The following is a 27,466-nucleotide window of genomic DNA, read 5'->3' as shown; positions in this document are numbered from 1 at the left end:
TGGTGCAGAAAGGGTTTAAATCCTCAGAAAATATAAGTTTATAACCTCCTGTGGCTTGCAAGACAAAGAGCGTAGCAACTTCCTACAAGGCCTGTCTTCATACAGAAGCTAAACTTTCCTATCCGGCCTCATGTCCCCAGGCCAACTTACAAAGACAGATCTGGCCCCGCTGAAGTCAACGGGACTCTTCCAGCTGATTTCCATGGGAGCAGGATCTGACCCATTCTCTGCAAAGGGCAGAGGGGTGTGGTCTGAAGAAATGTGGGAGGAGTCCATGCAATGTGGGAGGAGCCACGAGGTGACAGCTGACCAGCTGCAGCTACCCCACTGATGCGCTGGGCCACAAGGGCAGGATGGAAGGAGGTCTCCATGGTGATGCAGCATTTGCTAGGATCTTCTTCACCCTGGCAGCTGGCCTCGCTCCTTTCAGCACCAACCCACAGCTTGACTTTCTAACCCTCTATTTTCTGGGGATGCAAAACAGGGGATCCATGGAAGGAGATCGGGATGCATTTAGGAATGGCTGCACTAGATCAAACCAGAGCTCCATTCAGGTGCTGTCCTGTCTCCAGCACCAGCCGCTTCAGAGGAAGGTGTAGGAACTAGCGCAGGTGTTTGACACCGGGAGGAATATGAAAGCCAGCAGCGAGGGTGCACCAGGGATGAAATAAGAAGGCTTCCCCCCATCCTGCCCTGGCTCTGGGCCCCAAAGCTGGAATCAAGTCTTTCTTTACAAGCGAATTGTCTAGGGAAACTGGCACCGGTTTGGTTACACTGCTGGAGGCAGGCCAGTGCAATCCATAATGTAGACGCACTGCACTGATACAAACCAAGGCTTGCACTGGTATTGCTTACTCGATAAGTCTCACGCTGGCAGCATCACCTTATTCGACTCCGCCTTGCGGTGCAAAACAGATATAACGCACTACCAGGGCTGGAACAATCTGCCCGCACTTTGCCCTGACGTAAAGCACTGCACCAGGGGCAGGGTGATGGAAAACCAGGCCCGGGAGCTCTGCACTACTTTGGTGCAGAAACAAATTCCCCAGGGCACTCCCACAGTCCATCCTGTGGAGTGTGACTAATGCAGCCTGCAGCTCCAGGGAGCGCAAAGGGTTTTGGAAGCGACGCCTGCCAAGGGTTAAGCTCAAGGAGCAGCGAAGGAGAGGAGAAGCTGATGACAGCCCTGTTTGTGTGAGCAGCGCTGGGCCTGCACTATGTATTTACCTTGGTGTGTGCGTGTGTGCAGGGGAGGGGGCTGCTTTTGAAAACCCAGCGGAGGGATGAATCACAAGCCTGAGTTGCAGGTGAGTCATTCATGAACTGTTCCCAAGGACTAGCGGAATCCAGCGTCAGTCCCCTCAAGACGAGTGGAATCATCTAACCCCACGCAATGCAGATATCACTGAAGAAACTGACAGGAAGAAAATAAAGGCCCAGGAAAAATGAAATCCTTCCAAGCACAACACCCACCCTGCCGCCTACACACACACACACACACACACACACACACACACACACACACACACACACAAAGAAAAGGAGTACTTGTGGCACCTTAGAGACGAACAAATTAATTTTTTTCATGAAGTTGATAGATTTCCACTCCATACGGCTAAATTCAGTGCCTTGCATAATGACAGGTTTCAGAGTAGCAGCTGTGTTCGTCTGTATTCGCAAAAAGAAAAGGAGGACTTGTGGCACCTTACCTGTCATTACACACCCACACACACCCTGCCACCTCCACACACACACACTCTCCCCCCCCCGCCCAGACAGCTGGATAAGCATCTGTGTTAGTCATCAGATCCCAGCCTCCTCACCTGTGCAGATGTTAAGCTTGTCTGCTGGCCCCCTGTGTTTTCTGTCCACCACTGCGCCTGTGCGTCAGGAAAGCGAGGCAGAGAAAGGAGTGGAGTCTGCGGCTGTGTGCGCTGGGCAAAAGGAGGTGGCGCATTTCATCCAGAGAAGGCGGGCGGGTTGGCAGGAAACTTATGGGCACTAGGGAGCCGGGAGAAGCTGGACGGGGAGTTCCCAGGCCTCTGTTATAACTGGCAGGGTTTGGGAAATATTGACCAGCTCTGCTCTTGACCAGGGCTGTCTCACCAGCCATGGTCTGGGGACCAAGGCGGGCAGGGTAGGACCTTGGGGTGGGGGCCAATGGCTTAGCCTTGCTCTGTTAAAGACAGGAAATGCCCGTCTGCCACATGCCCATGAGAGCTGTCCTCCGCTCTCCGGGCTGGCTCCCCACAGACGAGCCAGTCCAGTGCAAGGTCCCGGTCCTTATCTGCAAGATGTTCAGAGGGCTGGACCCTGCAAATTTAAGCGAGCCCAAAGCTCCAGGATGGCGACCACACAATTCTCCCCCGGAGGAGAGGACGGGAAAGAGAAGGACAGACGTGCAGCACGTCGCTTTCGTGCCCGACTGACCAGTGGGATACTGCTTTGATGGGGGCGGGATGAGAACCTACAGAGAATAGAACTGGAGTAAAACATTGGACCCCAAGGAGTGGGGGTTTGGTGCACCTGGTGTGCCCGTTACTGGGGAGATCGGGGTACGTAGCCTTTTTAAAAACCTTGGGTTAAAAGTAGGGCTGTCAAATGATGAAAAAAAAAGGATCGCAATTAACCATGAGATTAAAAAGATCGTCGCAATTAATCACAGGTTTAATCGCACTGTTAAATAATAATAGAATAATACAATGGAAATGTATTATAAATATTTGCGGGTATTTGTCTACATTTTCAAATGTGTTGATTTCAGTCACAGCACAGACCACGAGGTGCACGGAGCTCACTTGATGTTACTATTTTCATTACAAATATTTGCACTGTAAAAAAAGATAAAAGAAATCGTAGGTTTTCAAGTCACCTCAGACAGGTACTGGAGTGCAATCTCTTTGTCGTGAACGTGCAACTTACAAAAGTAGAATTTTTTTTTTTTCAGAGCCTGCCAGTTAATCGCAGTGAACGCAAGCGATTAATGCAAAACAAATGAACGCGGTATTTTTAAAACAAGCATGAGTTGAACACCCCTCTGGTGTGACCCTCTTCACTTATGGTACTTCACCGCTTGGCGGACATTGGTGCAGTTCTGTTGTGTTCTCACGATCTGGTGATTAAATGTCGGAAAAAGTTAATGGAACAAAGCAGCAAAAGTTCAGGGCTTTTGAATAAGAAGTTTATTTTTAAGAAAACTTCCAGCTTGGTTGTTGGTCTATATCTATATCTTGGTCTACAGATATAAAGAGGGTTATCTGTAGCTGTTGCAAGGCTGAGTTCCAACACCGTCAACGTACTTCAAGTCTGCAGTATCATCTACACGCTAACCATGATTTCATCTCCAGTTCTTGCAAATGAATCCTGCCAGCCGTGACAGAGTACGCTTCCAGAGTTTCGGGATGGCTACAAGCCCATGGATCAAACAATGCTTGATCACCCACAGCTTACCCAATGCTATTGCAAAGCAGATAGCTATGGACTGTAGACCACGCAGCATTGTAACGGCAGAATGTTATTCAAATTGCATCTTCCAATCCGTCAGACTCCTTGCCCTCCCGAGGAACCATTGCATTGCAAATACGTGACCTACATCACAACGAGAAGCCTACAAAGGTGGAGCTTCCGAAAAATGCACGAGCTGTTGCTTTGACTGGCGACCACTGGCCATCTTTGAGCAATCACAGTGATCTTGGAGTCATGGCACACTGGATTGATGCTGCCTGGACACTGCAGTCTTTGCTGTAACAGTAACGCATACTGAAGAGATTATGCTGAAACGTGTCCAGAACGTTTCTTGGATGTTGCGAAAAAATGGACTCTTCAAGACCATTGAATGGCCTGTAGGTTTTGAGTGACGTTACGTGAAAAAAAATCTACATTTATAAATCGCAATTTCATGATAGAGATTGCACTTAGAATCATAGAATCTCAGGATTGGAAGGGACCTCAAGAGGTCATCTAGTCCAACCCCCTGCTCAAAGCAGGACCAATCCCCAATTTTTGCCCCATATCCCTAAATGGCCCCCTCAAGGATTGAACTCACAACCCTGGGTTTAGCAGGCCAAAGCCCAAACCACTGAGCTGTGTGAGGCGAATTGAAAAATGTGATTTCTTTCGGTTATCTTTTGAACCGCGCAAATATTTGTCATCAAAAATAATAATATAAAGCAAGCACCGTGTATTCTATGTGGCAATTGAAATCAATACATTTGAAAATGTAGAAAAACATCCAAAAATATTTATAATAAATGTCAGCTGGTATTCTATTATTGATTAACGGTGGGATTAAAGTTGTGATTATTTGATTTAATCTAGTTAATTGCTTTTGCGTTAATCGCTTGTGTTAACGGCGATTAATTGACAGCCCTTGTTAAAAGAAAAATCCACAGAACAAGGAGACTTGTAACTATATTCTTTGGAAGCAAATTTAGGGACAGATTCTAATCCTTCCCACCCACCCCCCAGTCATCTTGGGCAGCTCCTCACTCCAGGAGCAGAGTCACTGACTTCAGTGGGACCGTTTGTGGGATAAGATGCTATGCAATACGATCAAGGCATCAGAGTTTCCCCATTGGGATGAGCGTAAGAAGTCCTCCTGCCTGAGCTGAGAGCAGGGAGGGAAACCACAACTGTCCGTGCTAGGGCCAGAATTTTCAAGAGCTCAGCACCCATAATCAGGCCCCAACTGTGGATGCTAAGCAGTGAATCTAGCCCTGAGCAAGCCTGGGTCTCTCCGAGTTGAGCTAAAGGAGTGCCTCCAGTACCTGGAACAGTAGTAAGTTATTCTCTGTGTAGACCAGCCACCATAGTGCTAGACAAGCCAGCATGTTACAACTGCACTTTGGAACGATGGAAAGCAGGATTCTCACTGGATTCCCATGGGGAAAGGGATTCTGTCTATTTTAGGTACTTCTCTGGGCCTAGTACCACAGTATCTGAGCCCCTCACAATCTTAAATGGGTTTATCCTCACACTCCCCCTGCAAGCTAGAGCACTGCTGTTATCCACATTTTGCAGGTGGGGAACTGAGGCACAGATTACGTCTACACTGCCAAAAATCCCCAAAACCCGGCAGCAGCAAGTCTCAGAGCCCAGCTCAGTGACTTGGGTTTGCAGTGTAGACATTCCTGGTCAGGCGGTGAGGGGGATGGGTCTGAGAGCCCGGCTCCAGCCTGAGCGGGAATGTCTGCACTGAATTTTTACCCCCGAGCGGGAGCCCAAGTCACTTGAGCCGGGCTCTGAGACTCGCTGCCGCTGATTTGGTTGGGTTTGGGGGGGTTTTTTGGGGTTTTTTTTTGCAGTGTAGACATACCCAGAGGGGCTAAGTGACTTGCTCAGGGTCACACACACAGATTGGGGCAGTACTGGGAATTGAACCCAAGTCTCCCAAACTAGTGCTCTAACCATTGGACTATACTGCCTCTCTGTCCAGGTAAATCGTCTGTAGGTTGAGTGTAACGGATATACCAGAAGGCTGGGATTTTCAGACTCCCAGGGGAGTTAGGTGCTTGAATCAGATTAAAAGTCACGGGAAGAACAACACCCAACTCTCATAGACTCGGTAGAAAATCCAAGCTTTTTATGCCGCCCCTGAATGCTGGCCCGCTGGCTATGGACCTGAATAACACAAGGAATGAAGATATCAAGAAACTCCAGTTACTCCGATTCCTCAACTTCATATTTCTGCTCTGCATAGCCAGGAAATCAGCTTAGTAGAGAGTGGCCTGAAATATTAGTCACCTCTTTGAGAATGGAGAATTTATTACACCGAATAATATAAGAAACAGGAAGGCGCTTCAGAATTTCCCTTTCGACTTATATTTCCGAGTGACGTTGTCTTGCCACAGAAAGAACTCGATAAAAGACAAACAGCTGGGGGAAGAAGTGACTTGGTGGGGATTTGATTCCTGGACTCGCAGTGGGAAGGGATTACAGGTAGAATGCCCAGGCACTTACGTCGACGGAATGAAATGAACCAAATAAGCTGTCGGGATAAGCGAGGCGAAGAAGTGCTCCAGCATCCAAATGGAAGGAGAATGACCTCAGAATGCATGATCCAGCGCCAGCTGAAGTCACTGGGAGTTTTCCTACGGACAGCAAGGCGGCCCCAAGGGCCCACTCCTGTTCCCGTCACGGTCACTGGGAATCTTTCTGTTGACTTCAGTGGAATCCGTGGATCAGGCCCAAGAAGCCGTGCGGCTGCCTCAGCTCCATGGAAAGTCCAGGCCCCCCGTTCAGCGCTGGCCTGCAGCCCCTTTATGCCAGCTCCGACCCCTCTGCCTAGCAGAAAGCCAGCTTGGGGCCCTATGCCTGGCACGGAGCCCGGGGCAGGGGACATGCTGGGCTGGGGAGGGTGGAAGAGGGGCTAGCCATGCACCCTGCGGGTTCGGCACCCCACAAAGCCCCCCAAGGGGAAGCGGAGGTGTACGTGAAATCTGCGCTCGCCAGCACTGGGCACCGCGGCCCCAGCTAAGGGAGGCACCAACTGCTTCCCCTGCATCATTGCACCGGGGCCAGCACGGAGGCGAATTCCCAGTCTGGGTGGTTATAATCAGTCCTGTAAGTCCCCTGCAGGGCCACAGGCCAAGCAGTTACCGCCATGTTCACCGTGCAGGGGAAGTCGCCCTGGGGAAGGCAGCATGAAACATCTACAGCCACACCCCCAGCCGGTGCAAATCAGCATTGCCCCTTGGGAGACAATGGGCCAGATCCCCAGCTGGTGCAAATCAGCATGGGTCCATGGGAGACAATGGGCCAGATCCCCAGCTGGTATAAATCAGCATTGCCCCATGGGGACAATGGGCCAGATCCCCAGCTGGTGCAAATCAGCATGGGTCCATGGGAGACAATGGGCCAGATCCCCAGCTGGTATAAATCAGCATCGCCCCATGGGAGACAATGGGCCAGATCCCCAGCTGGTATAAATCAGCATCGCCCCATGGGAGACAATGGGCCAGATCCCCAGCTGGTATAAATCAGCATTGCCCCATGGGAGACAATGGGCCAGATTCCCAGCCGGTGTAAATCAGCATGGGTCCATGGGAGTCAGTGGGCCAGATCCCCAGCTGGTGCAAATCAGCATAGGATTGAAGTCAACAGAACTACCCAGTGGAGGAACTGGCCTGTTCTTTTTCCAAACCACGTCAAGAACTTTCTTCCGTGAGGAGAAGGCAGCTCCTCCATCCCTGCGGAGGGAGAGTGTGCTGGACCAATGGGCCATTTATACGGAAAAGGGACTCCAGATTTCACGGAGGGCTAAGCACTCAAGGGCCAAGCGTGGCTGGAGAAACCTCCTCTCGTTGTAGGTTTGCTTCCAAGGACGGTGCGGGCTCAGCTCCCACACCTGGGGCCACATTCTCAAATGAGCTCAACCATAGATGACCTGCGGGTCAACCCCCAACATCCGCCCCAGGGGCAGCTGGGCCCTTGTGCAAATCTGAGCATGGACTCGGAGCTGCGCTCTTTTGATCCCCTCACCCGTAACGCGCCACATAAGTGCAAGATGCTTCGGCCTGGGTTAAAAGTCGCTGTTTCGTCACTGAATTCCCGCAGGCTGGAGTCCCTCCCGAAAGTGGCCCTGCCAGGCCACCGCCCCCAATTCTTCCACACGTGGCGGCCTTTGATTGACTCTGGGAGTGGAGCCAGACCCCCCAGTGGGCAGGGAACCACACCGAGGTGTGACAAGCGCCCTGCGCCATATCCTGCAAAGAGATGCAATGAAGATCTCTCCTTCCATCCATTCCCTCTTGCAATGCAGAGCTCTGGGAGGAAAGGTACTATTCCTTCCCAGGGGGGCTCCTGGGATAGGGCAGCCCCATCCTCGGGCCTGAGCCTAATAGCGCAATCTGGACCTAGGCATCTGTGCTGCTTTTTCGTATTCAAGCTCCCTTAGTAAAACACAGACCGGCGGGGGGGCGTTACGAGAAAAAAAACGGCACACACTGAATGGGCCTTGGCTGTGGGCTGAATGGGCGTATTGTTAGCTCCAATTTTATATGATCCACGAACACGACTTCAATAAAAAGCTAAAGTGGGGGGGAGGAAAGAAAGTGCAAAGTATTCCTGAATTCCCTTTGATATTTAACTCCGCGTGGCAGGCTGCAGTTGGCGGGAGCAGTTGCTGCCTTTTAAAGATCTGTGACTAACCTGTTTTACGAATGTCTTTTCTTTAGCAAACAGCAAAAGCAATGAGTTTCCTCCAAGGCCGGCTGGCTGCTTGCGATAGCTTGTTTATTAACGTCAGCCCGATCCACGGTTTGCCACATTTTCTGACAAGCCGTCAGCCTCACCAGCCCAGCACCGGCCCCTGCTGCCTCCCCGTTCATTAAGGTCCATGCAAACGACCCCTCCCAGTGGTGCCGACAGCACCAGCATTGGCTTCAGCAGTGGTCCCTCAGCTCTGCTAACTTCAGTGGGCGGCAATGGGTGTCATATGCCCGGTCTACACTTCAAAGTTAGATTGAGATAGCTACGTTATGCCCTGAGCACTGACTTAGTGCCAGATTTTCAGAGGTATTTAGGCACCTAAAGATGCAGAGAAAGACATAGTTGCATCTTCAAAAGCAGGTTGGGCCCACAATCCCATTGAAACCAAAGGGAGTTAGGCACCTAACTTGCTTAGGCACTTGTGAAAATCCCACTAGGCACCTATCTGCATCTTTAGGCCTCTAAATACCTTTGAAAATACGTCCTCTAGGTACGTAGGCCCAGATCCTCAAAGGCACCTAAATATCTTCTAGGATCTGGGCCGTAGGAGCTGAAGTCACCTTTAAAAATGGGGTGTAGGCTCCTAATGCACTTAGGCATTTTTGAAAATTTTATTCCTGCACACAGATAAGTTGCATCAGTTTAAATATTGATTTAGTCAAACAGGTGCAACCCCCTAAAACCCCCCTTACAACCCCCTGGTTTATAATTTATACTGGGACAACTTATACTGGTTTAGCTTATCAGCAAAACTGGTTTGTTATTGAATGAATCTACACTGATGTAACCCCTCTTAAACTGATTTCAGAGAGGCCACACAAGCAGGTCTCACCAATTTAATTCAATAGATTTAGAAGCCGATTGAATTAACTTAGTGTAATTTCTGTGGGCAGACCAGACCATAGGCACATGCTTGAGTCAAGCACGTGCTGAGATGCTTTGCTGAATCAGGGCCAAACGTAACAAGGGTACCTGTCACCAAAGCCTGCAGCATGGGGCCCAATCCAGTGCTTATGAAAGTCAATGGAGAGACTCAAATCAACTTCACTGAGAATTGGATCAGAGCCTCCATGTGCCAGTCCAGGAACCAGCAACTGAGAACTGTGGGTCCTGGATGATGCAGGAGAGGGCCTGAGGCCCAGGGAATCCAACGCTTTCTGCCCATCTCTAGACTGAAAGTCACCGTGCGTCTGAGCTGAGATCTCACCCAGCACCCTGAGCGCAACGAAGCTGGGCCTGACATTCCACTGCCCTGCCCCCTGGGCAGCAATTTACAATAATGCAAAGCAAGCGTGAAACATGGCTGCCTTGCAGCATTTGACACGCCCTTTGCACTGGTATAAATGACAACACAAGGAGCGAGGGACCAGAGCACCAGACCCACAAGCTACACAAAGTGGGGTAGGTATCTCAGAAAGGGAACCGGCGCCGTTCGCCCTTAGCGCAGTGGTTCAAATCCAGCCCAGGTTAGTGACTGCCTGTCATTACTAGTCAATAGCTCTTAACTGGACCAAGTCGGGGGATCTCAGTCCACTTCCCAGTGGTCAAGGGACCACGCTCCCGGCTACCTTTGATGGTGATCTCAGCAATGGTTGAAAACTCAATTCCCTCCTCAGCATGTGGGGAGTAGAAACCTTCCTCATCCTCACCAGCCTGGGGGATTATCAACCACACCCATAAATAACTGGGCACCAGTTATTGGCCAACCCACCACAATCTCCCAAAGGATAAACCAAACTTCCAGCTGCGGCTTTCTAACTCTGCCAAGGCTCTCAGGGCTTCTCCCCGGGAACTTGCAGCTTCTTGCAGCTCTTCGTATGGAACACCTGTCCCCTTCTCAGCTGCATCAGATGAGTGAACAGGGCTAGCCGGCCCCCTGCCCTTCAGGGGGGCAGGCCACTCTGTTCCAAGCCCCCTTTTTTCCTTGTTGTCTGCATTAGGATGCCCCAGTTCATCTTGGAGGGGCTGTGACTGCGGGCATGCCCGGCAGAGAGAGGGTGACAGATGTTTACAGGCCAAGCCCTGAAAGGGAAATGACCTGCTGCTTGGAAGAGTCTGGCCAAAAGACAATCCCCATGACGTTAGCCTCCTAGAAGAACCAGTGATGCAAGGGACCATGACCAAGAAGAGTCTGCATAATCATTATCTGAATTGCACTCATGGCTGGAGGCCCTGGCCAAGATCAGGGCCCGTGGTGCACAGTGAGGTGCAGAGACATAGGAAGAGAGTTCCTGCTTGTAGGAGCCACCCATTGTCTATGGTCTTAGACGGTACGTTCTCCAGGGCAGGGACCATTTCTTTGTTGTGTTTGTACGGCGCCCAGCACAACAGGGTCCTGGCCTCTAGGTGCTATTACAATATAAATAATGATACATAATTATACCACTCAGCTCTTATAAAGCATTTTCCATCTTTAGATTCAAAGCCCTTTACAAAGGAGGGCCAGATTAAAGAATTTTGGGGCCCTGTTCACAATGGAAATTTGCCGCCCCCTCTTCCTTAAATGAGACAGAGAAGGTGTCCTAGGCACAGCTACCTCTCAGAACGGAGGTTCTCAACCGGGTGGGGGGGAGGGGGAGGGTGCATCCAGCCATCTGATGATTTGGTGGTCCTGGTGGAAGTAGGAGGGCCAAGCTCCCGATTGGAGCACCACTCACTCAAGTTTGGCCCAGCCATCTCTCCATCATGATGGAGGGCAGGCAGCCAGGCCAAATTTGAGCAAGTAGCATTGCATAGGGTTGCAGCACCACTCAGTTTGGGGTTTTTTTCCCCCTCCAGGTGGGCAGGGGCCTATGTGCAAGCACACATTGGTTAGTCCAGGCCTGTCAGTATCATTATCCCCATTGTACAGATGGAGAAAACTGAGGCCCAGACAGGGAAGTGACTTGCTCTAGAGCACGCAGACGGCCAATGGCAGAACCAGCAATGGAACCCCAGTCTCCAGAGCCCAGTCGCCTAGCCACTAGACCACAGTGCCTCTCCAACAGGAAGGGGGATTCCCCCAAAAGGTGAAGTCCCCAAAAGACCTGGCCACTAAACAGCGAAACCACAATTTGTCTTTTGAACTCCCTGAAGAAACAAAGCATGGAGCCAAACGGCACCTTCTTAGCAGCAGATGTGTCCACTTCCCTGCTGCAGTGAGCTACAGTTTACAACTTGCAAAAAGAACAGGAGGACTTGTGGCACCTTAGAGACTAACCAATTTATTTGAGCATAGGCTTTCGTGAGCTACAGCTCACTGCATCGGATGCATTCCGTGGAATTCAGTTTACAACTTGCTACTCCCGTGGGGGACTTCCCCCACCAACCGACCTGTTCCCCGTTGCCTTGAATGAGCGGCAGTCCTCCTCTAGTGGCTGAGCTGGCTCACTGGAGCCTAGACGGCTGCTATTTCTGGACAGCTATTTATAGACTCCCCACTCCCCTACTCCGGTCACAGCTGGAAAGCAAAGATTCAGTGCCGCATGGAGGAAGAACGCATCTCCCCCCCCCCAGTACGGCCTATCAAGAACAGAACGAGGCAGAACTGAAAACTAAACATCCAACCACGTGAGGATTCCAGGCCCTGCTGTCAATATCCCTGTCATGGGACGACACCTCCCCGTCCGCTGCTGGACAAAAGTGAAGTTTTCCGTTCTGGAGCGTGGGACGGACCCAAGGAAAATTCCCCAGGTGCTGGGGCGTGGGGGCTCCACTCGCCGACAGAGACCCAGGCTCCGGGGTAGAGTTTGCGCTTTTCCAGCCCCCCTGCCAACCAGGCCAGATGTTCCGGAGTGCTCAGCCCCCCGTGAGGCACTAAAATAAGTGGCCGGATATTCCCTGCTCGGCGGACGCCAAGCTCTTTTGTAAGTCAGCAGCGTCACAATGGAGACACTGGGATGCAGGTGGATGTTAGAGCACTTGGGGAAAAACCAGAAGGCTGAGACCAGCTTCAAGCCAAGCAGAGCTGCTGCCCCCCTATAATTATAAGGCAGCAGCTCTTGGGCTGCACTGTAGAACTTCACAAGCTGCCCTCTGGTTTGCTAACAGGACAGAGGGATGAGTAGACGGGCAGATGGATGAGGAGGTGGAGGGACAGACACACACAAGCAAGGACAGGCCAGGGGATGCAGAGACGCACATAGACAAGCTGGGGGATGGACAGCTGTGCATAGGCATGGAGAGGGCGGGGGTAGGGCAGAGAGACATATGCAAGTGGATGGACAGATGCACATCTGCACGGAGGGGGTGGATGGCCAGAGAGACTGATGGGAGGATGGGCAGATGGGCATAGGTGCTGGAACTGGGCGGGGGGGGGGGGTCTGCTGCGCCCCCTGGCTTGAAGTGGGTTCCATCATATTCAGAGTTTACAGTTTGGTTCAGTGGCTCTCAGCACCCCCCAATGTACAAACTGTTTCAGCACCCCAGGTGGATGGACGGACGGGTGGGTGGACAGGTAGATGGGTGGATAGACTGACTGGTGGGAGGGGGTGGACAGATAGATAGATGGGTGGACAGATGGATTGGTGGGGGGGATGGGTGGACAGACAGACTGGTGGGGGGTGGGGTGGACAGATGGGGCAGACAGACGGTCTGGGGGGGTGGACAGATGGGGGGACAGACGGACTGGGGGGATGGGCGGACAGACGGACAGGGGTGTGGGGTGGACAGATGGGGGGACAGATGGACTGGTAGGGAGTGGGGTGGACAGATGGGGGGATAGATGGACTGTGGGGGGATGGGGGACAGACAGACTGGTGGGGGTGGGGTGGACAGATGGGGGGACAGATGGACGGGGGATGGGCGGACAGACGGACTGGTGGGGGTGGACAGATGGGGGGACAGACGGACTGGACGGGGATGGGCGGATAGATGAACTGGGGGAGAGGGGTGGACAGATCGGGGGACAGACAGACGGGGGGATGGGCAGACAGACGGACGGGGGGACGGGCAGACAGATGGGGGGACAGACGGACGGGGGATGGGCGGACAGACGGACTGGTGGGGGTGGACAGATGGGGGGACAGACGGACTGGACGGGATGGGCGGACAGATGGACTGGGGGGGAGGGGTGGACAGATCGGGGGACAGACAGACGGACCGGGGGACGGGCGGACAGATGGGGGGACAGACGGACGGGGGGATGGGCGGACTGGTGGGGGGATGGGGGGGACGGGCGGACCGGACGGGCGCCCGGACAGGCCGACAGACTGACCGGGCGATGGGGGCGGGGCGGCCGCTGTCCCCGCCCCGGCCCGGGCGGTCGGAGGCCGCGGGTCGGGCTCCCGGAACCTCCCCTTTAAGGCGGCGGAGTGACTCGCGCCCGCCGGGCGGACAGGCCGCCCCGGCCCCGCCCTTTAAAGGGGAGGTTGCCCCGGGCCTGGGGGCGCTGCCGGCGCGGCGGGGTCCCTGTGCCCGGACCGGACCCGACCGGACCCGCGCCTCGCCCCGCTGCGCCGCCGCCGCCTGAGCCCGCGTCCCGCCGCGCCGGGCCGGAGCGCATGGAGGGGGGGCTCTGCGCTGCTGCCATGGTAACGCCCCCCCCGGGCAAGGGGGGGCCAGGGCGGCCAAACACCCCGGCCCCCGCCCCGGCATGGGAGCGCCTGGGGGGGGGAGCTGGTTACCCTCGTCCCCCCCCCCCCCGCCCAAGGGGAAGGCCCTGGGGGGTGGGGGGGGAGCTGGTTACCCTCGTCGTCGTCCCCCGCCCAAGGGGAAGGCCCTGGGGGGTGGGTGGGGAGCTGGTTACCCTCGTCCCCCCCCCCCCCCGCCCAAGGGGAAGGCCCTGGGGGGTGGGGGGGGAGCTGGTTACCCTCGTCCCCCCCCCCCCGCCCAAGGGGAAGGCCCTGGGGGGTGGGGGGGGAGCTGGTTACCCAGGTCCCCCCCCCCCCGCCCAAGGGGAAGGCCCTGGGGGGTGGGGGGGGAGCGGGTTACCCTGGTCCCCCCCCCCCCGCCCAAGGGGAAGGCCCTGGGGGGTGGGGGGGGAGCTGGTTACCCTCGTCCCCCCCCCCCCCCCCGCCCAAGGGGAAGGCCCTGGGGGGTGGGGGGGGAGCTGGTTACCCTCGTCCCCCCCCCCCCCGCCCAAGGGGAAGGCCCTGGGGGGTGGGGGGGGGAGCTGGTTACCCGCGTCCCCCCCCCCCCCGCCCAAGGGGAAGGCCCTGGGGGGTGGGGGGGGAGCTGGTTACCCTCGTCCCCGTCCCCCCCCGCCCAAGGGGAAGGCCCTGGGGGGTGGGGGGGGAGCTGGTTACCCTCGTCCCCGTCCCCCCCCGCCCAAGGGGAAGGCCCTGGGGGGTGGGGGGGGAGCTGGTTACCCTCGTCCCCCCCCCCCCCCGCCCCCGGGGAAGGCCCGGGGGGGGGGGGGGGGAGCTGGTTACCCTCGTCCCCGTCCCCCCCCCGCCCAAGGGGAAGGCCCTGGGGGGTGGGGGGGGAGCTGGTTACCCTCGTCCCCGTCCCCCCCCCGCCCAAGGGGAAGGCCCTGGGGGGTGGGGGGGGAGCTGGTTACCCTCGTCCCCGTCCCCCCCCCCGCCCAAGGGGAAGGCCCTGGGGGGTGGGGGGGGAGCTGGTTACCCTCGTCCCCGTCCCCCCCCCCGCCCAAGGGGAAGGCCCTGGGGGGTGGGGGGGGAGCTGGTTACCCTCGTCCCCGTCCCCCCCCCGCCCAAGGGGAAGGCCCTGGGGGGTGGGGGGGGAGCTGGTTACCCTCGTCCCCGTCCCCCCCCCGCCCAAGGGGAAGGCCCTGGGGGGTGGGGGGGGAGCTGGTTACCCTCGTCCCCCCCCCGCCCCCGCCCAAGGGGAAGGCCCTGGGGGGTGGGGGGGGAGCTGGTTACCCTCGTCCCCCCCCCGCCCAAGGGGAAGGCCCTGGGGGGTGGGGGGGGAGCTGGTTACCCTCGTCCCCCCCCCGCCCCCGCCCAAGGGGAAGGCCCAGGGGGGTGGGGGGGGAGCTGGTTACCCTCGTCCCCGTCCCCCCCCCGCCCAAGGGGAAGGCCCTGGGGGGTGGGGGGGGAGCTGGTTACCCTCGTCCCCGTCCCCCCCCCGCCCAAGGGGAAGGCCCTGGGGGGTGGGGGGGGAGCTGGTTACCCTCGTCCCCCCCCCGCCCCCGCCCAAGGGGAAGGCCCTGGGGGGTGGGGGGGGAGCTGGTTACCCTCGTCCCCCCCCGCCCCCGCCCAAGGGGAAGGCCCTGGGGGGTGGGGGGGGAGCTGGTTACCCTTGTCCCCCCCCCGCCCCCGCCCAAGGGGAAGGCCCTGGGGGGTGGGGGGGGAGCTGGTTACCCTCGTCCCCCCCCCGCCCCCGCCCAAGGGGAAGGCCCTGGGGGGTGGGGGGGGAGCTGGTTACCCTCGTCCCCCCCCCGCCCAAGGGGAAGGCCCTGGGGGGGGAGCTGGTTACCCTCGTGTCCCCCCCGCCCAAGGGGAAGGCCCTGGGGGGTGGGGGGGAGCTGGTTACCCTCGTCGTCCCCCCCCCCCCCCCCCCCCCGGCCCAAGGGGAAGGCCCTGCTTTGTTTCAGGGAGCCTTGCCCATGAGGTCTAGTGGCATCGGCAGGGCTATGATACATCTGTATCTTGCATGGTGCGTAACTGTGCCTGACTAGTCCCATTCGTCTTTCCTTTGCCCGAACATCCGCTTCAGCCATGGGTTGGGAAGAGACAAGCCCCTTGCGAAAAACAGAGCTGTCTCTGGCCTGCCACGGGCCCCTTTGGGCTTCACCCCCAAAGTAAAAGCAAAGAAACCTGGCGATTCCGGAGTTGCATAAGAAATGGGCAGAGAGGCTGCCGTCTGGGGCAGCATGTCCTTGCAAACGCAGCTGTCTCTCTCGCTCTGTCCCAGGCTTGCAGGCTGCAGAAGCTGTTTGCTGTGGAAGAGGAGCTCGAAGACGAGGTGAGGAAACGCTTGGGAACTGCCATGGGCCAGGAGAGAACTGGCAGGCGAGGGCGGAGCAGGAGTCTTGCTTCGCTGGCGAAGCAGGCTGCTAAGGTGTCGGTGGCCTGGCTCCTCAACCGAGCGACAGCCATTTACACCAGCTGAGGACCTGGCCCGGAGAATCTTGCCTCCTTCGTCGCATCCGACGAAGTGGGTATTCACCCACGAAAGCTTATGCTCCAATACGTCTGTTAGTCTATAAGGTGCCACAGGACTCCTGGCCGCTTTTACAGATCCAGACTAACACGGTGACCCCTCTGATGCTTGCCCCCTAGTTCAGCTCAGGTTTCAGAGTAGCAGCCGTGTTAGTCTGTATTCGCAAAGAGAAAAGGAGTATTTGTGGCACCTAAATTTGTTAGTCTCTAAGGTGCCACAAATACTCCTTTTGTCTTAGTTCAGCTCAGTTCCTATTTACGCCACCCCGATAATTAAGTCGGGGGGGGATTCACTTGCAAGGCGTAGTTTAGGTGGGACCTGTCTCCCCTCCCTGAGCTGAAGTACGGGGCTGTGTAGAATCTGTGATGTACCCTTGATCGGCAAATAAGTAAAAGAAACCTCTCTGGCTGCTGCTGACACCAACAGTTATCGAAGGACACGCTGACAAAATGTCTCTCCCAGCTCTCAAATGGTGTAAAGTACTTCTGTCTAACAAGAGAGAAAAGGCCTGCAAACTATGGACCTGATAACTGCCATTGTCTCTGCGCTGTGTCAGGTCCTTGTGTCCAGCCGTGCTTTACGGTCTGGTCCAGGGCTGACAATAGCAAGTCTCTGATCTTAGGATCTTTACTGGGTTCTTAAGTTAAAGGGCCAGGTTAGCTGAGTCGCTGGCGCATCCCATGTAAAGACAGCTTGATCTTTGTGGTGCCTTGTCTGCTTTTGCAGGATTTCCTGTCGGCCGTGGAGGATGCGGAGAACCAGTTCTCAGATTTGGTCCCTGTGAACTCAAGATGCTTGAGGCCCTTTTCTTCTGGTCCCAGAGACCCAGGCACTCTCCTGGCACCCGCTCACGAGTCCCCACTTCCTGCTCTTCCCAGTACCAGCATGCTGTCCCCAGTCTTTGGGCCGCAGAACCTTCCCAAACTGAGAGTTGGGGCTGATTGCCCCTCCAGCAAAACACCTGGCTTGAGGCCTCGGACGGTGGTGAACGATCAGACTGTGGAGCCTCCAGCTGTGGGCTTCAAGGCTCTCAAGGCAGCCCCCACATTGGCAGCACCGGCCCTGCGCACTTCAAACCGCACAAGGGACTGCACACCAAGCTCGGCAGCAGGGTTTAAGTTTGTGAGCCGACAGCCTCCCCCGCTTCCGGAAGCTCCCCATGATGATGAATTTGAAAATGACCTGTTCTTGGCAGCCTGCGTGCAGCCAGGTCCTGGGCCTGCCGTGGCTGAGAAGGGGATGCCCCCTCAGGTGTGCAGGAGGGACGAGAGCAGCCATGGAGGGACAGCCTTCAAAAAGCTTCGGGTGGGAGATCCAGTGGTAACTCCTAGCCCTGGTGGCTCAGTCTCTCTGCCGCACGAGGGGACTCGAGCCATCTCGAGGGGGGCAGACAGGATGCAGAATCTGTCCCCATTCCAGCAGGCGGACCCTGCGCTGAAGCTGAGGCTGAGCACGGCAGGTTCTTGCTTCTCTCAGTCTAGCCTAGTAGCTCCGGCTCGCTCCCTGGTGAATGCAGTCCCACAAGGCAGCGCTGCTGCAGGCGTGTCTTGTGACACCATCTCCGCTCCCAGGTGCTGCACTTTGAGGCCTTTTCAGGCATCTGGGGGTCAGCCTGGAACCGCAGCAAGCAGCCCTTCTGTGGCTCCAGTAAAGGCTCCAAGCCTTCACTCCCCGGGGAGTGGCAATCCAAGGCCACCAGCACCACAGATGCCCAGTCAGGGCTGTTCCACACCCAGAGGGCCCGGCAGCAGTTGGCGGCCACCTCTTAGGCTCCCCACAGGACCACGGTCCTTGATGACTTGTGTGGAGTCACCGACTTCCACCCCAAGAGCTCCCTCCTCTGGCTCTGCTGCTGCTGGGAGCCTGCAGACTCCGGTGGTCACCAATCACCTTGTACAGCTGGTCACGGCAGCCAACAAGACTCCCAGGGCTTCTGGCTGGACCCCTTCACGGGTGAAATCTCGCCGCTTCCCAGGACCTGCAGGGATTCTGCCTCATCAGGTAGGACACGTTGCAGAGGAGATGGCTGAAATCTCATTAGGAAGCGGCCACTCAAACAGGGACACCAAGGGATTGAACTAATCAGTGTGTTGCCTTTCAGGTGTGATCCACACGCTGCACCCACTCTCCACTGGCCCCAGAGCAAGCAAGGCATGGCTGTTGCTTCCCTAGATTTCCTTCTGCCCGTGAGGTCATGGGGAGCATTACCTACAGCCTCCCATCTTCATGGTGATCAGAGAGTCAGCTACATAGCCATGTAGGCCCAGATCCTGAGAGGTATTTAGGTACTTCCCTCAGTTTCAGTGGGCGTTAGCTGCCTAAATACCTTTGAGGATCTGGGTGGTAGTATCTAGATATAACAATTCATGCCCTAGGAATCCCCGACATTCAGAATATTTCCGGGGCAGTTGAAACCTCTGGACAACACTGGGGATAGGAACGCTGCATTGCGGGCCACTATCTTACTGTGATTAATCAGGGTCAGTACAAAGGGGGTTATACTGCTGTAAATATGACCTGTGAGTAGATCAATAGGGGTGAAAAAAGGTGATTGCTGGGTGATTGTATCTTACCCCTGGCATCACTGAAGCATAGAGAGTTTTTGCTTATATTTGATATGTGAGGCACTGCTGAGCGTGAGCCCTCATAGGTTCAAGCCTTGTGTCACTTGCACCAGATCTGGAAAGTGAATTAGCATGAGATGGCAATGTCTGGGTTACAGCCCCTACAGGAGCGGGCTGTTTGGATCTGCACCCAGAGCTGTGCTTGTTTGGGATTGGACATGTGGTGGTCATCAGGAAAGTGTGTGTGTGTGTGTGTGTGTTTTTAAAAAAAAAATGGCACTACCTTATTCAGCAGAACTGTCCCCATTGTGTGTGCTGGGTGCTGGAGCTGCTTTCTCAACTGGTGGAGGAAGGAAGCTTTATTTACTTCCGGGTTCACAGCCTCTCCCTTGACCCCAGTTTCAGAGACCCCAGTCCAGCCTTAACTGTCATTCTTTAAATAAGATTTGTAGCAGAACCTCTTTATGTTTTGAAGGATTGTTTTTGAGGCCCCAGAGACTTGCTATGAGAGATGTAAAATGTGTTAATTGCCTCTGAGTGTGTCCTGAGCACATCACAGGTACAGCTCCTCAGCTGGATTAGGAAGTAACAGATGCTTCTCTCTTTCTCTCCTGCTCTCCCCTAAGTATGGTGGGAAAAATCTGGAGGAAATCCTGATTTCCACTCCTCAGACTCCAGCCCATGGAGCACTGGCGAAGCTACGGACAGAGGTAATACCCCTTTTTCCCTGTCCCCCACTCCACACAGCTCTAGCAGAAACCGCATCAAAATTGAGCACAGCACCCCAAAGTGTGTCGCTGCTCCGTGCTAGCTGCATCCAACAGCAGCATGAGGCATGGTACCAAAAGCTGCTCCTGATCAGGGTCTCATTTGCCTGTGAGGTGTTGGTTGAAATACACCTTAGCAAAGCCAGAGATACCCAAAAGCTTCAGAACAGTCCATGGATCTGGGCAGCAAATAGTCCACAGGTACTGGTCCCTTGGCATTGTGGCTTTGGTGATCTGCACTCCTCGGCTGCTGCAGTCAGATGTTCTGCTAGGAACTTCTCAGAGCAGACATGCTAATCTTCCCTGTGACAAGGGCATTTTGCTGCAGCTGGAGGCTAATGGACCACTTGTTTTCTCCTTGGGGCAGAGCATTGTCCATTCACCCCAGGCCTCTTTCCAGAGTGATAGACAGACCTGAAATGTCAGATGAAATAGCTTAGACCTGGATTAGAACTTTTCTCACAGTTCAGGGGTGCAGTTGGAGTAGGGATCTCTGGCCTGCGCCATCTCCATTAAACAGCCTAGAAATGAATTGGAAAATACAGACTAATGGGTCATCTCACCTGTCCCCTGGCAGGGTGCAGGATTCATTGTTCCCATAGGAAGTGTCCAGTGCTTTGTCCAGTTCCAACCCCCACCAGCAACTGTGCTGGCTGGTGTCTAGGCTCAACTGCAATGACTGTAAATCAAACCATGAGCCTGGTGGGGCTTATTGGACCATTTGAGTCATGTTGGGCCAGCAAACTGGGTTTGCTGCTAATGTCTTTCTTGGTATGTCTACACTACAGAGACTACAGCAGCATAGCTACACCCCATAGCTAGGCTGGCATAATCCTGTAGCACAGATGCAGCCTTACACCGACAGAAGGGGTTCGGTTTTCTCCATCAGCGCAGGAACGCCACCTCCCTGGACGATGGGCGCTAAGTCAACGAAAGCACCCTTTGTCAATATAGCTGCATCTATGTCAGGGTTAGGTTCAGCATACCTGGATTTTTCACACCCTTGTCTAATTTAAGTATGTCAGCCTAATTTAAGGGTAGACCAGATGTCCGATACGGGTAGGGTTGGTAGAATTTGATCTCTCGTGCGCTCTCTCTCTCTCTCTCTCTTTTTTTTTTTTTTTTAAATGTGACTGAAAATAGCAATGTTTATTTTTAAGCATTTTTTAGATTTTTATCTATTTAAATTTTTAAAGTTGTGGGAAATTCTGGGGAGGGGATTCAGAGTCATTTAATGACACTAGACCTTGAGATTCAAAAAGTTAAAGCGTTACAAGCCGTGAACACACATTATCAACATCTCATGTCAAAAGATACAAAGGAAATCTCCTTACATCAGCCAATCAGATCTGTTTTTCCCTGTTCATTTGCTAGTCCATTTGTAACCAGCCTGATTCAAAAGGCGAAATCCCAGGGTTCTGAGTAGTTCTCGAGCAGCATTCCTCTCTCTTTGCCTGTCTCTATATTTATTGATTGCGGGGGGGGAATTTGTTGGCTTGTGTGTATGTTCGGTGAAATCGACATTTATCAATAACCATCTAATCCTTCCAAGCCTAGATCTGGGAACCTGACCCAAATCAAAAAGTAGGATTGTGCCAAAATAGTGCTCGTGAGTAGCATCGATTCGGTGGGAGGGTCAGCTCTCGTTCCCCTAATGCTCTACTTAGAGCAAAGGCTTTGTCTCTGCCTAGCCAAAGAGATGCTAGTACAAGATCAACTCTAGGTTGATTCTGAACATAGTGACCATATCCATCCTGTGACTCCAGGAAGTGCCGAGTTCCCAGCAGCCAATCGAGGAGGACTTTGGAAAAGGCCCCTGGATTGCCATGAAAACCGACCTGCGGTTGGATGAGAGAGACCCCTCCTGTTTCCTCAGGACATACAGCGTGGCCATGGTGCTGAGGAAGGTAAGGAGGGGCCAGTGCTGGGTGTGAAGGCTGCTTCCTGGAAAGACGAGTTCAGCTCCCCCGTGTTGCCTCTGCACTGGCATCTCCCCTGGGCTTTTGCCCAGGCTCTCTAACCACCGGGTAGTTTTGGCTTCCCCTGCCGTGCTGTGCAGATCCAACGAGACAGAACTGGGTCCAGCATCTGCTACCTTCACGGAGGCCTGCAACAGCCTCCTCTGCGTAGGGCAGATGTGCCTGATCTAAATTGTCTGAAGCAGCAGTTAGCTGGCAGTTTCCAGTTGTCACCAGGACACTAGTAACTGCTGGTGCTGTTCTGTGAAACAGTTATGCAGCTTGAGTTGAGAACCCTGCTGGCCCGCACGCCTTGACCGCAGGAGCGCAAAGCTAATCTGGCTTCGGTTTAGCCGTCGTTCAGTTAAAGGCATGTTCAGTAGCCCCATTTTCACAGCCACGGTAGTGTCCCTGCTGCTGTCCCAGGGAGCTAGGACCTGTCATCTGCAGGGCATGGGATCCCAGGATAAAACACTATCCCATTGTCCCAGGACTAAGATGCAGTGACCCATGGGAATTATCATCTCCCTGCACAAACTAGTGTCTTAAAAATGGTTGTTAAAGGCTCATGCACAAAATACTTTTTTATATGGACAGCCCCTCATGGCATTTTTATCTTCAGAGCAGTTTACAGACAGTAGTCAATCCTCATGCAGACATACGCTGGCGTGGTGCCTAATACACCCAGATGTCTGCTATAACCAGGTGATTATACTTGATTGACCACATTCAAATAGGCACAGGTGCTTCTATCTAGTGAATGATCATCCAGAACTCAGCAGCTGCGGATAGTTGAGTCTCATCCCAGCGTTCCACCTGGCTAACCACAAGTGCCTGTGACAGGATTTTGGGCTTCCCTCTGACTTTGCCCATGTTCATTGCTAATGCTTTGATTGAAATAAGCAATTTGGTCTTGCATATCCGGGGTAGCCAACCTGAGCCAGAGAAGGATAACTCAGTGGTTTGAGCTTTGGCCTGCTAAAGCCAGGGTTGTCAGTTCAATCCTTGAGGGGGCCATTTAGGGATCTGGGGCAGAAATTGGGGCTTGGCCCTGCTTTGAGCAGGGGGTTGGACTGGATGACCTCCTGAAGTCCCTTCCAACCCTGATATTCTGTGATTCTTAAGGAACCAGAATTTACCAATGTTCATTGCCAAAGAGCCACAGTAATACGTCAACAGCCCCCCATTAGCTCGTCTCTCCCCCCCTGCTACACGCTCCCAGTGCCTCTTGCCCACTGGCACCTCCCCGCAAGTCCCGATCAGCTGTTTCGTGGCATGCAGGAGGCTCTGAAGGGGGAGAAGTGAGGGCACGGCAGGAGGAGGGGAGGGGGCGGGAAGGGGTGCAGTGGGGGCAGGACCTGTGGCAGAGCCGGGGTTGAGCAGTGAGCACCCCCCGGCACATTGGAAAACTGGAGCGTGTAGCTCCAGCCCCGGAGTCAGGGCCTGTACAAGGAGCCGCCCGTAGTAACCTCTGAAGAGCCGCGTGTGGCTCCGGAGCCCCAGGCTGGCCACCCCTGTTGTGTATCCAGCAGGAGCACTTGTCACTTGTACCTGGGCCCTCGTACCAGTATGCTGCTGCCTCCTTCAGAATTTTTGGCCCGTTTGTTTACGGTGCAGTGAGAAGTGTCTGGAGACAATGACTGAATTATTCAGCTCTACCTGCCCTACAGCTGTGGGGGTTAAGAGGTGGAAGTCGTGTGAGAGGAGAGGGGCTAGTGAAAATCATTTAGTCCCAGATCAAATTAATCCGAGGATCAAAGTAGCCCGATTGAAGTCTCTTTATTATTCAAATAGACACCTGCTAGCCACGTTGCAAATACACTGGCTTATAAAAAGCCACATGCACCAGACGGTATTAACCTTACCCTCCCATCCACTGGCACACACACACTCTGGGGGAAGTGCAGAATGGCGCATAGAAGTTGAAGGCTGCTGCTAAGCTTTGATCCAGGAGTGTCCACTCTTCTCGGCCTGAGGGCCACCTTGTCCTGTTGGAATCAATACTTCTGTGGCAGATTCTCTGCCCCGTTCTGCTCCCTTTGTGCCACCCAGGCTGAGGAGCAGCAGGGAGGGGAGAGAAGCCCCTCGGAGCTCTCCTGGCTGACATCAGAGCTGTGGCACTGGGTCCTCCTTTTAGCGATGAGTGTGGTTCAGACACTTCCGTTGGGGGGGTGGCTCTTGGAACCCAGGCTGCATGATCAAATAGCAGCGATGTTCTTAGCACAGTTGCCCAGGAGGGCCCCAGGGGGGATGCCATGATCCTAGCCCACCCTTTTGGCAGAACACGTAATACAGGAGTGGAGCATCGTGCCTGGAGCCCTGAATTCCCCGTGTCCCTGAAGATTTATTGCACTAATCGGTGTTAGTGGCGCCTACCAGCGCCAGTGGGGATTAGGATTCCACTGTGCTGGGTGCTGACTATGCAAATAGTGAGAGAGCCCCTGCCCCGAAGATCTTCCTGTGTCATAGCAGTGGGATTTGGGTACAGAGAAGGGAAGCAACTTGCCCAAGTCCACGTTGGGGGTCTGTGGCAGACGCTGGAATTGGACCCTGATCTCCTGAATTCCCAGTTCAGGACTTTCAGCGCAAGGTGACTCTTCCTCTGCTTTAGTGAGTTGCCGTAGGCAGTGGTTCTCTCTCTCTGTCCTCTATGCAGGCAGCGCTGAAGCAGCTCCCGAAGAACAAGGTCCCCAGCATGGCGGTGGTGATCAAGTCACTGACCCGCACCAGCGTTGACGCCGGCGCCGTGTTCAAGGATCCTACTGGTAAGGACAGAGGTGAACCCTTCAGGGTGAGGTGAGCAGGGCTGTGGACCAGCAAAGGAGCTATAACCAACAGCTAATAGCTGGCTGTCCTCCTCGTACAAAGGTCTAGTTTCCCATCCAAAAAGATATGTGGTGCCTGCCCGCTGGCTTTCCCCAGGGTCCTCGGGGTCTCCCTCGGTCTGCTCTGCCACCGTCACCCTGGGTTTCACCTGCTCTTCTGAACCATGCAAATGAGGCACATCCTGTTCTCCTGATCAATGGCCCATCAGCTCTGTAGCCTGTCTCTAGCCATGGCCTGTGTGGTGCAGAACACACACACACAGATAGGATTGTGTCGTTCTGTATGTAGGTGGGTTTGCGTCCTTTCCGACTCCTGCAGCAACCGGCTGCTGCCCCTCAAGCATGGGACTCGCTGCTCCCCGTTGTTCCAGTGACCCATCCACTCTCTAACTCTGGCCTCCTGTTAGCTGTGAACTCTCACAGGCCTCTCCACGCTGCGTGGAGGAGGATTCCCTCATCGGAGATGGACGTGATCAGCTAGGTCCCATCTCCCAGGGGCCAGTACAGGATTGATCCTGGCAGTGTGTCCTCAAGTGGGCTCCTCCTTTGTAAGAGCCAGGAAGCTGGGATGGAAATGGCAAGATGAGGCGCATTGAATAAGTAACTCTCCAGCTTGCCCCCTTGTCCTGATTCCCTCCCCGTCCCAGGTGGCTTGTCAGCACTCCCTCTTGGCTACGTCCTCGCGGGCAGATTTGCCCCATGCATAATGGCACAAAGCACTGTGGCAGCCTGCTTGGCATTGGTCTGACTGTACCTGCCCCACGTTGCTGACGAGTTCTCTCTGTCCTGCCTGCAGGAGAGATGCAGGGGACAGTGCACCGCCTGCTGCTGGAGGAGAGACAGAGTGACCTGAAGGCCGGTTCAGTGCTTCTCTTAAAGCAGGTACCTGAGGCAAAGGAGATTAGGGCCAGGGTTTTGTACTGAAGGACTCTTAGGTGGGTGTGTTTTGTTCCTGGAGGTAGATCCCAATGGCAACAGGGATGCTTTTAGGGCTCCACTTCTGGGGTGTGTGGATTTAATAAGGGGCATGCAGATTCATCTGCCGCTAGTCACTGATTTGCATCCAGCTCCAGATGTCTTACTGCTTCCATTCTCTGAGATGAATGGGATAAGAAGGGAGAGCTCTTTCATCCCTCAAATAAAATCCTTCTGTAGGCAATGACCAGTTGGCACAGATTGTCCCCCCACCCCAGGCTGTCCTCAGAGGCCAGTGACTGAACGGGCCGTAGAGTCTGAACTCACCTGGCTGCCCCAAGAGGGTGGGGAAGCCTATTAATCTATCCCACGCCGCCCCAGTTTAGGATTTGGGCCATCGGTCTCCAGCACTGCCAATCATCTGTCACAGAGGCTGGTGAAGACTGTGAAGCACGATGGAGGTGCTGATTCTTCTTCCAATGGCATCTGCCCATTCCCTCTCGTGGGAACAGGCAGAGGCCAGAGAATTCTGGGTCCAGGCGAATAGCCTTTCCCTCTGGTTGCAGGTGGGGGTGTTCTCCCCGTCCCACCGCAATCACTACCTCAACGTGACCCCCAACAACCTGGTGAAGATTTACCTGCCGGAGTCCGGGGACGGGAGCCCCCTGCAGCTGTCGCAGGAGCATGGGGAGATGGGAGACGGGACGGTGACAGTGTCCTCAGAGGTACGATGCAACATAGAGCAGAGAGCTGTGCTGGATGGCAGGTGGGGGCGTCTCCTGTGTGTGTTGGACTCGGAAGGAACCAATGTCCAGTCCTTGCAGGGGCGTATTTGGAAGGTAGCTGGGGAACTAAGGAGATTCCACAGGGGAATATGTACTGACATGGGAGATATCAGGAAATGAGGGTCTGACGCTGAGAGCTAACAAAGGGAAAGCCCAGAGCATCTCACTTGTGTCTGGCTTTTTGTAGGTCCATAGTCCGGCTGAATTCCAGCAGGACTCCCCAGAAAATCTCTCCGGGGGGGCTTCCAACCCCAGGAGCACAGGGAGCTCCAGGAGGGATGGAAACAGCAGCTGGCGTACAAACCCATCGCTTGGAGGGTTATTGCCATGCCTGGGGAGGCATGGAGACGGCACATCGGGCTCAAACAGACCTTCCCAAGAGGAGCCCCTGGGGGCTGAAGCCTGTGACATGGGTAAGGCAGATTCTGCTGCAGATGTTATGGGCCAGGTTCCCCAAAGAGCTCTGCTTGTGGTGGAAGCTGAGCTCTCCTGAAAACATGGTTCCAGCGGCAGGGGCCGGGCACTCGAATCTGGCCCACCCACCAGCTAGGCCAGACGCCTTCCACTGGTGCCATCACACGAGGGCCAGGGCTGCCATCTGTAGGAAATCCCAGGAGAAAGTGGAAGACGCGATGGCTCTTTCCCCTAATGCCGTCTTTTTTTAATTTTTCCCTTTCCCAAATGGGTTTAATCTTTCATAGAAGTGGGCCCATACACTGGGAAGTGTAACTCCTGGGGTGAAAGGGTTAATCCCCCAGTGACAGGGACTGGATGCCCCTGGGGTGAAACGGGAAACTTTAAGAAGTGGAGGAAGAAATGGACTTGAGCCCCTCTTCTTCTGTCTGTGCAGACGACCTGGATGGGCTCCTAGGACAGCTGCCAGAGGACTTCTTTTCTGCTTCTGCCATGGAGAGCAGCTGGTGACCTCCCTCTAGAGCTATGACGCGAAGATCCCCCAGCCACCACGGAGCCGGATGGTCACTCAGCCAGTGGCAGGACCTGGGCTGAATCCTGGCAGAGCAAGGACTCTGAACAGCGAGGTGATTCGTGTGCCTTAAGTATCCTGTATACGTTTATGAATGGTAAGTTTGTTGTGCGTCTGGGAGCTGTGACGACAGGACCGTGCTGACGGATAGTCTGGGACTCCCGAACCGAACAGGGATGACGCTGGCAGCCCTGACGTGAAATGATTCCTGCCTTGCTACCTCTGGGCTCTTCCACCAGCACCCTGGCACTCTTTGCTTGGTGCCCTTGACTGATCACGACCCGCAAGTGACGCAGCTTTCCCTGGTTGTATCTGATTCCTGCATTAAATGGGTGTTCGGTACCTTTCACGTGTGATGCTCTTCCTTCCGCTGTCCTGCTTTCCACCCCTTTGGTTTTATGCAAAGCCAGCCTGTC

At 54.8% G+C, this 27,466-nt stretch overlaps 1 protein-coding gene across 5 annotated transcripts; it reads left to right on the top strand.

Moving 5' to 3' along the window:
- Positions 1 to 13,489: 13,489 nt before the first annotated feature.
- Positions 13,490 to 27,392, top strand: HROB (homologous recombination factor with OB-fold). Of its 5 annotated transcripts, XM_043536865.1 has the most exons (11): positions 13,555 to 13,615; positions 13,656 to 13,718; positions 16,003 to 16,053; positions 16,978 to 18,252; positions 19,442 to 19,525; positions 21,349 to 21,489; positions 24,197 to 24,305; positions 25,162 to 25,247; positions 25,847 to 26,005; positions 26,253 to 26,478; positions 26,916 to 27,392. In XM_043536865.1, exons 2-11 carry the CDS (start codon positions 13,689 to 13,691, stop codon positions 26,987 to 26,989), a joined length of 2,235 nt encoding a protein of 744 aa, XP_043392800.1. In that variant the 5' UTR covers positions 13,555 to 13,615; positions 13,656 to 13,688; the 3' UTR covers positions 26,990 to 27,392. The 5 variants fall into 5 exon arrangements, with proteins under 5 accessions (XP_037742913.1, XP_043392801.1, XP_043392802.1 ...); XM_037886985.2 differs by having other exon boundaries at positions 13,490 to 13,718; XM_037886984.2 differs by having other exon boundaries at positions 13,514 to 13,718; positions 15,805 to 16,053.
- The last annotated feature ends 74 nt before the right edge of the window (positions 27,393 to 27,466 follow it).

This window comes from Chelonia mydas, chromosome 27, assembly GCF_015237465.2.
Source record: "Chelonia mydas isolate rCheMyd1 chromosome 27, rCheMyd1.pri.v2, whole genome shotgun sequence".
NCBI lineage: Eukaryota > Metazoa > Chordata > Testudines > Cheloniidae > Chelonia > Chelonia mydas.
Note: the sequence above shows the minus strand (reverse complement) of the source record. Positions and strands in the feature narration are given on the sequence as shown.

Coding starts and splice junctions, on each gene's coding strand:
- HROB (XM_037886984.2), top strand. CDS start 13,689: ATGGAGGGGGGGCTCTGCGCTGCTGCCATG. Junction 19,526..21,348: donor TGGCGAAGCTACGGACAGAG/GTAATACCCCTT, acceptor CTGTGACTCCAG/GAAGTGCCGAGTTCCCAGCA. Junction 21,490..24,196: donor TGGCCATGGTGCTGAGGAAG/GTAAGGAGGGGC, acceptor TCCTCTATGCAG/GCAGCGCTGAAGCAGCTCCC.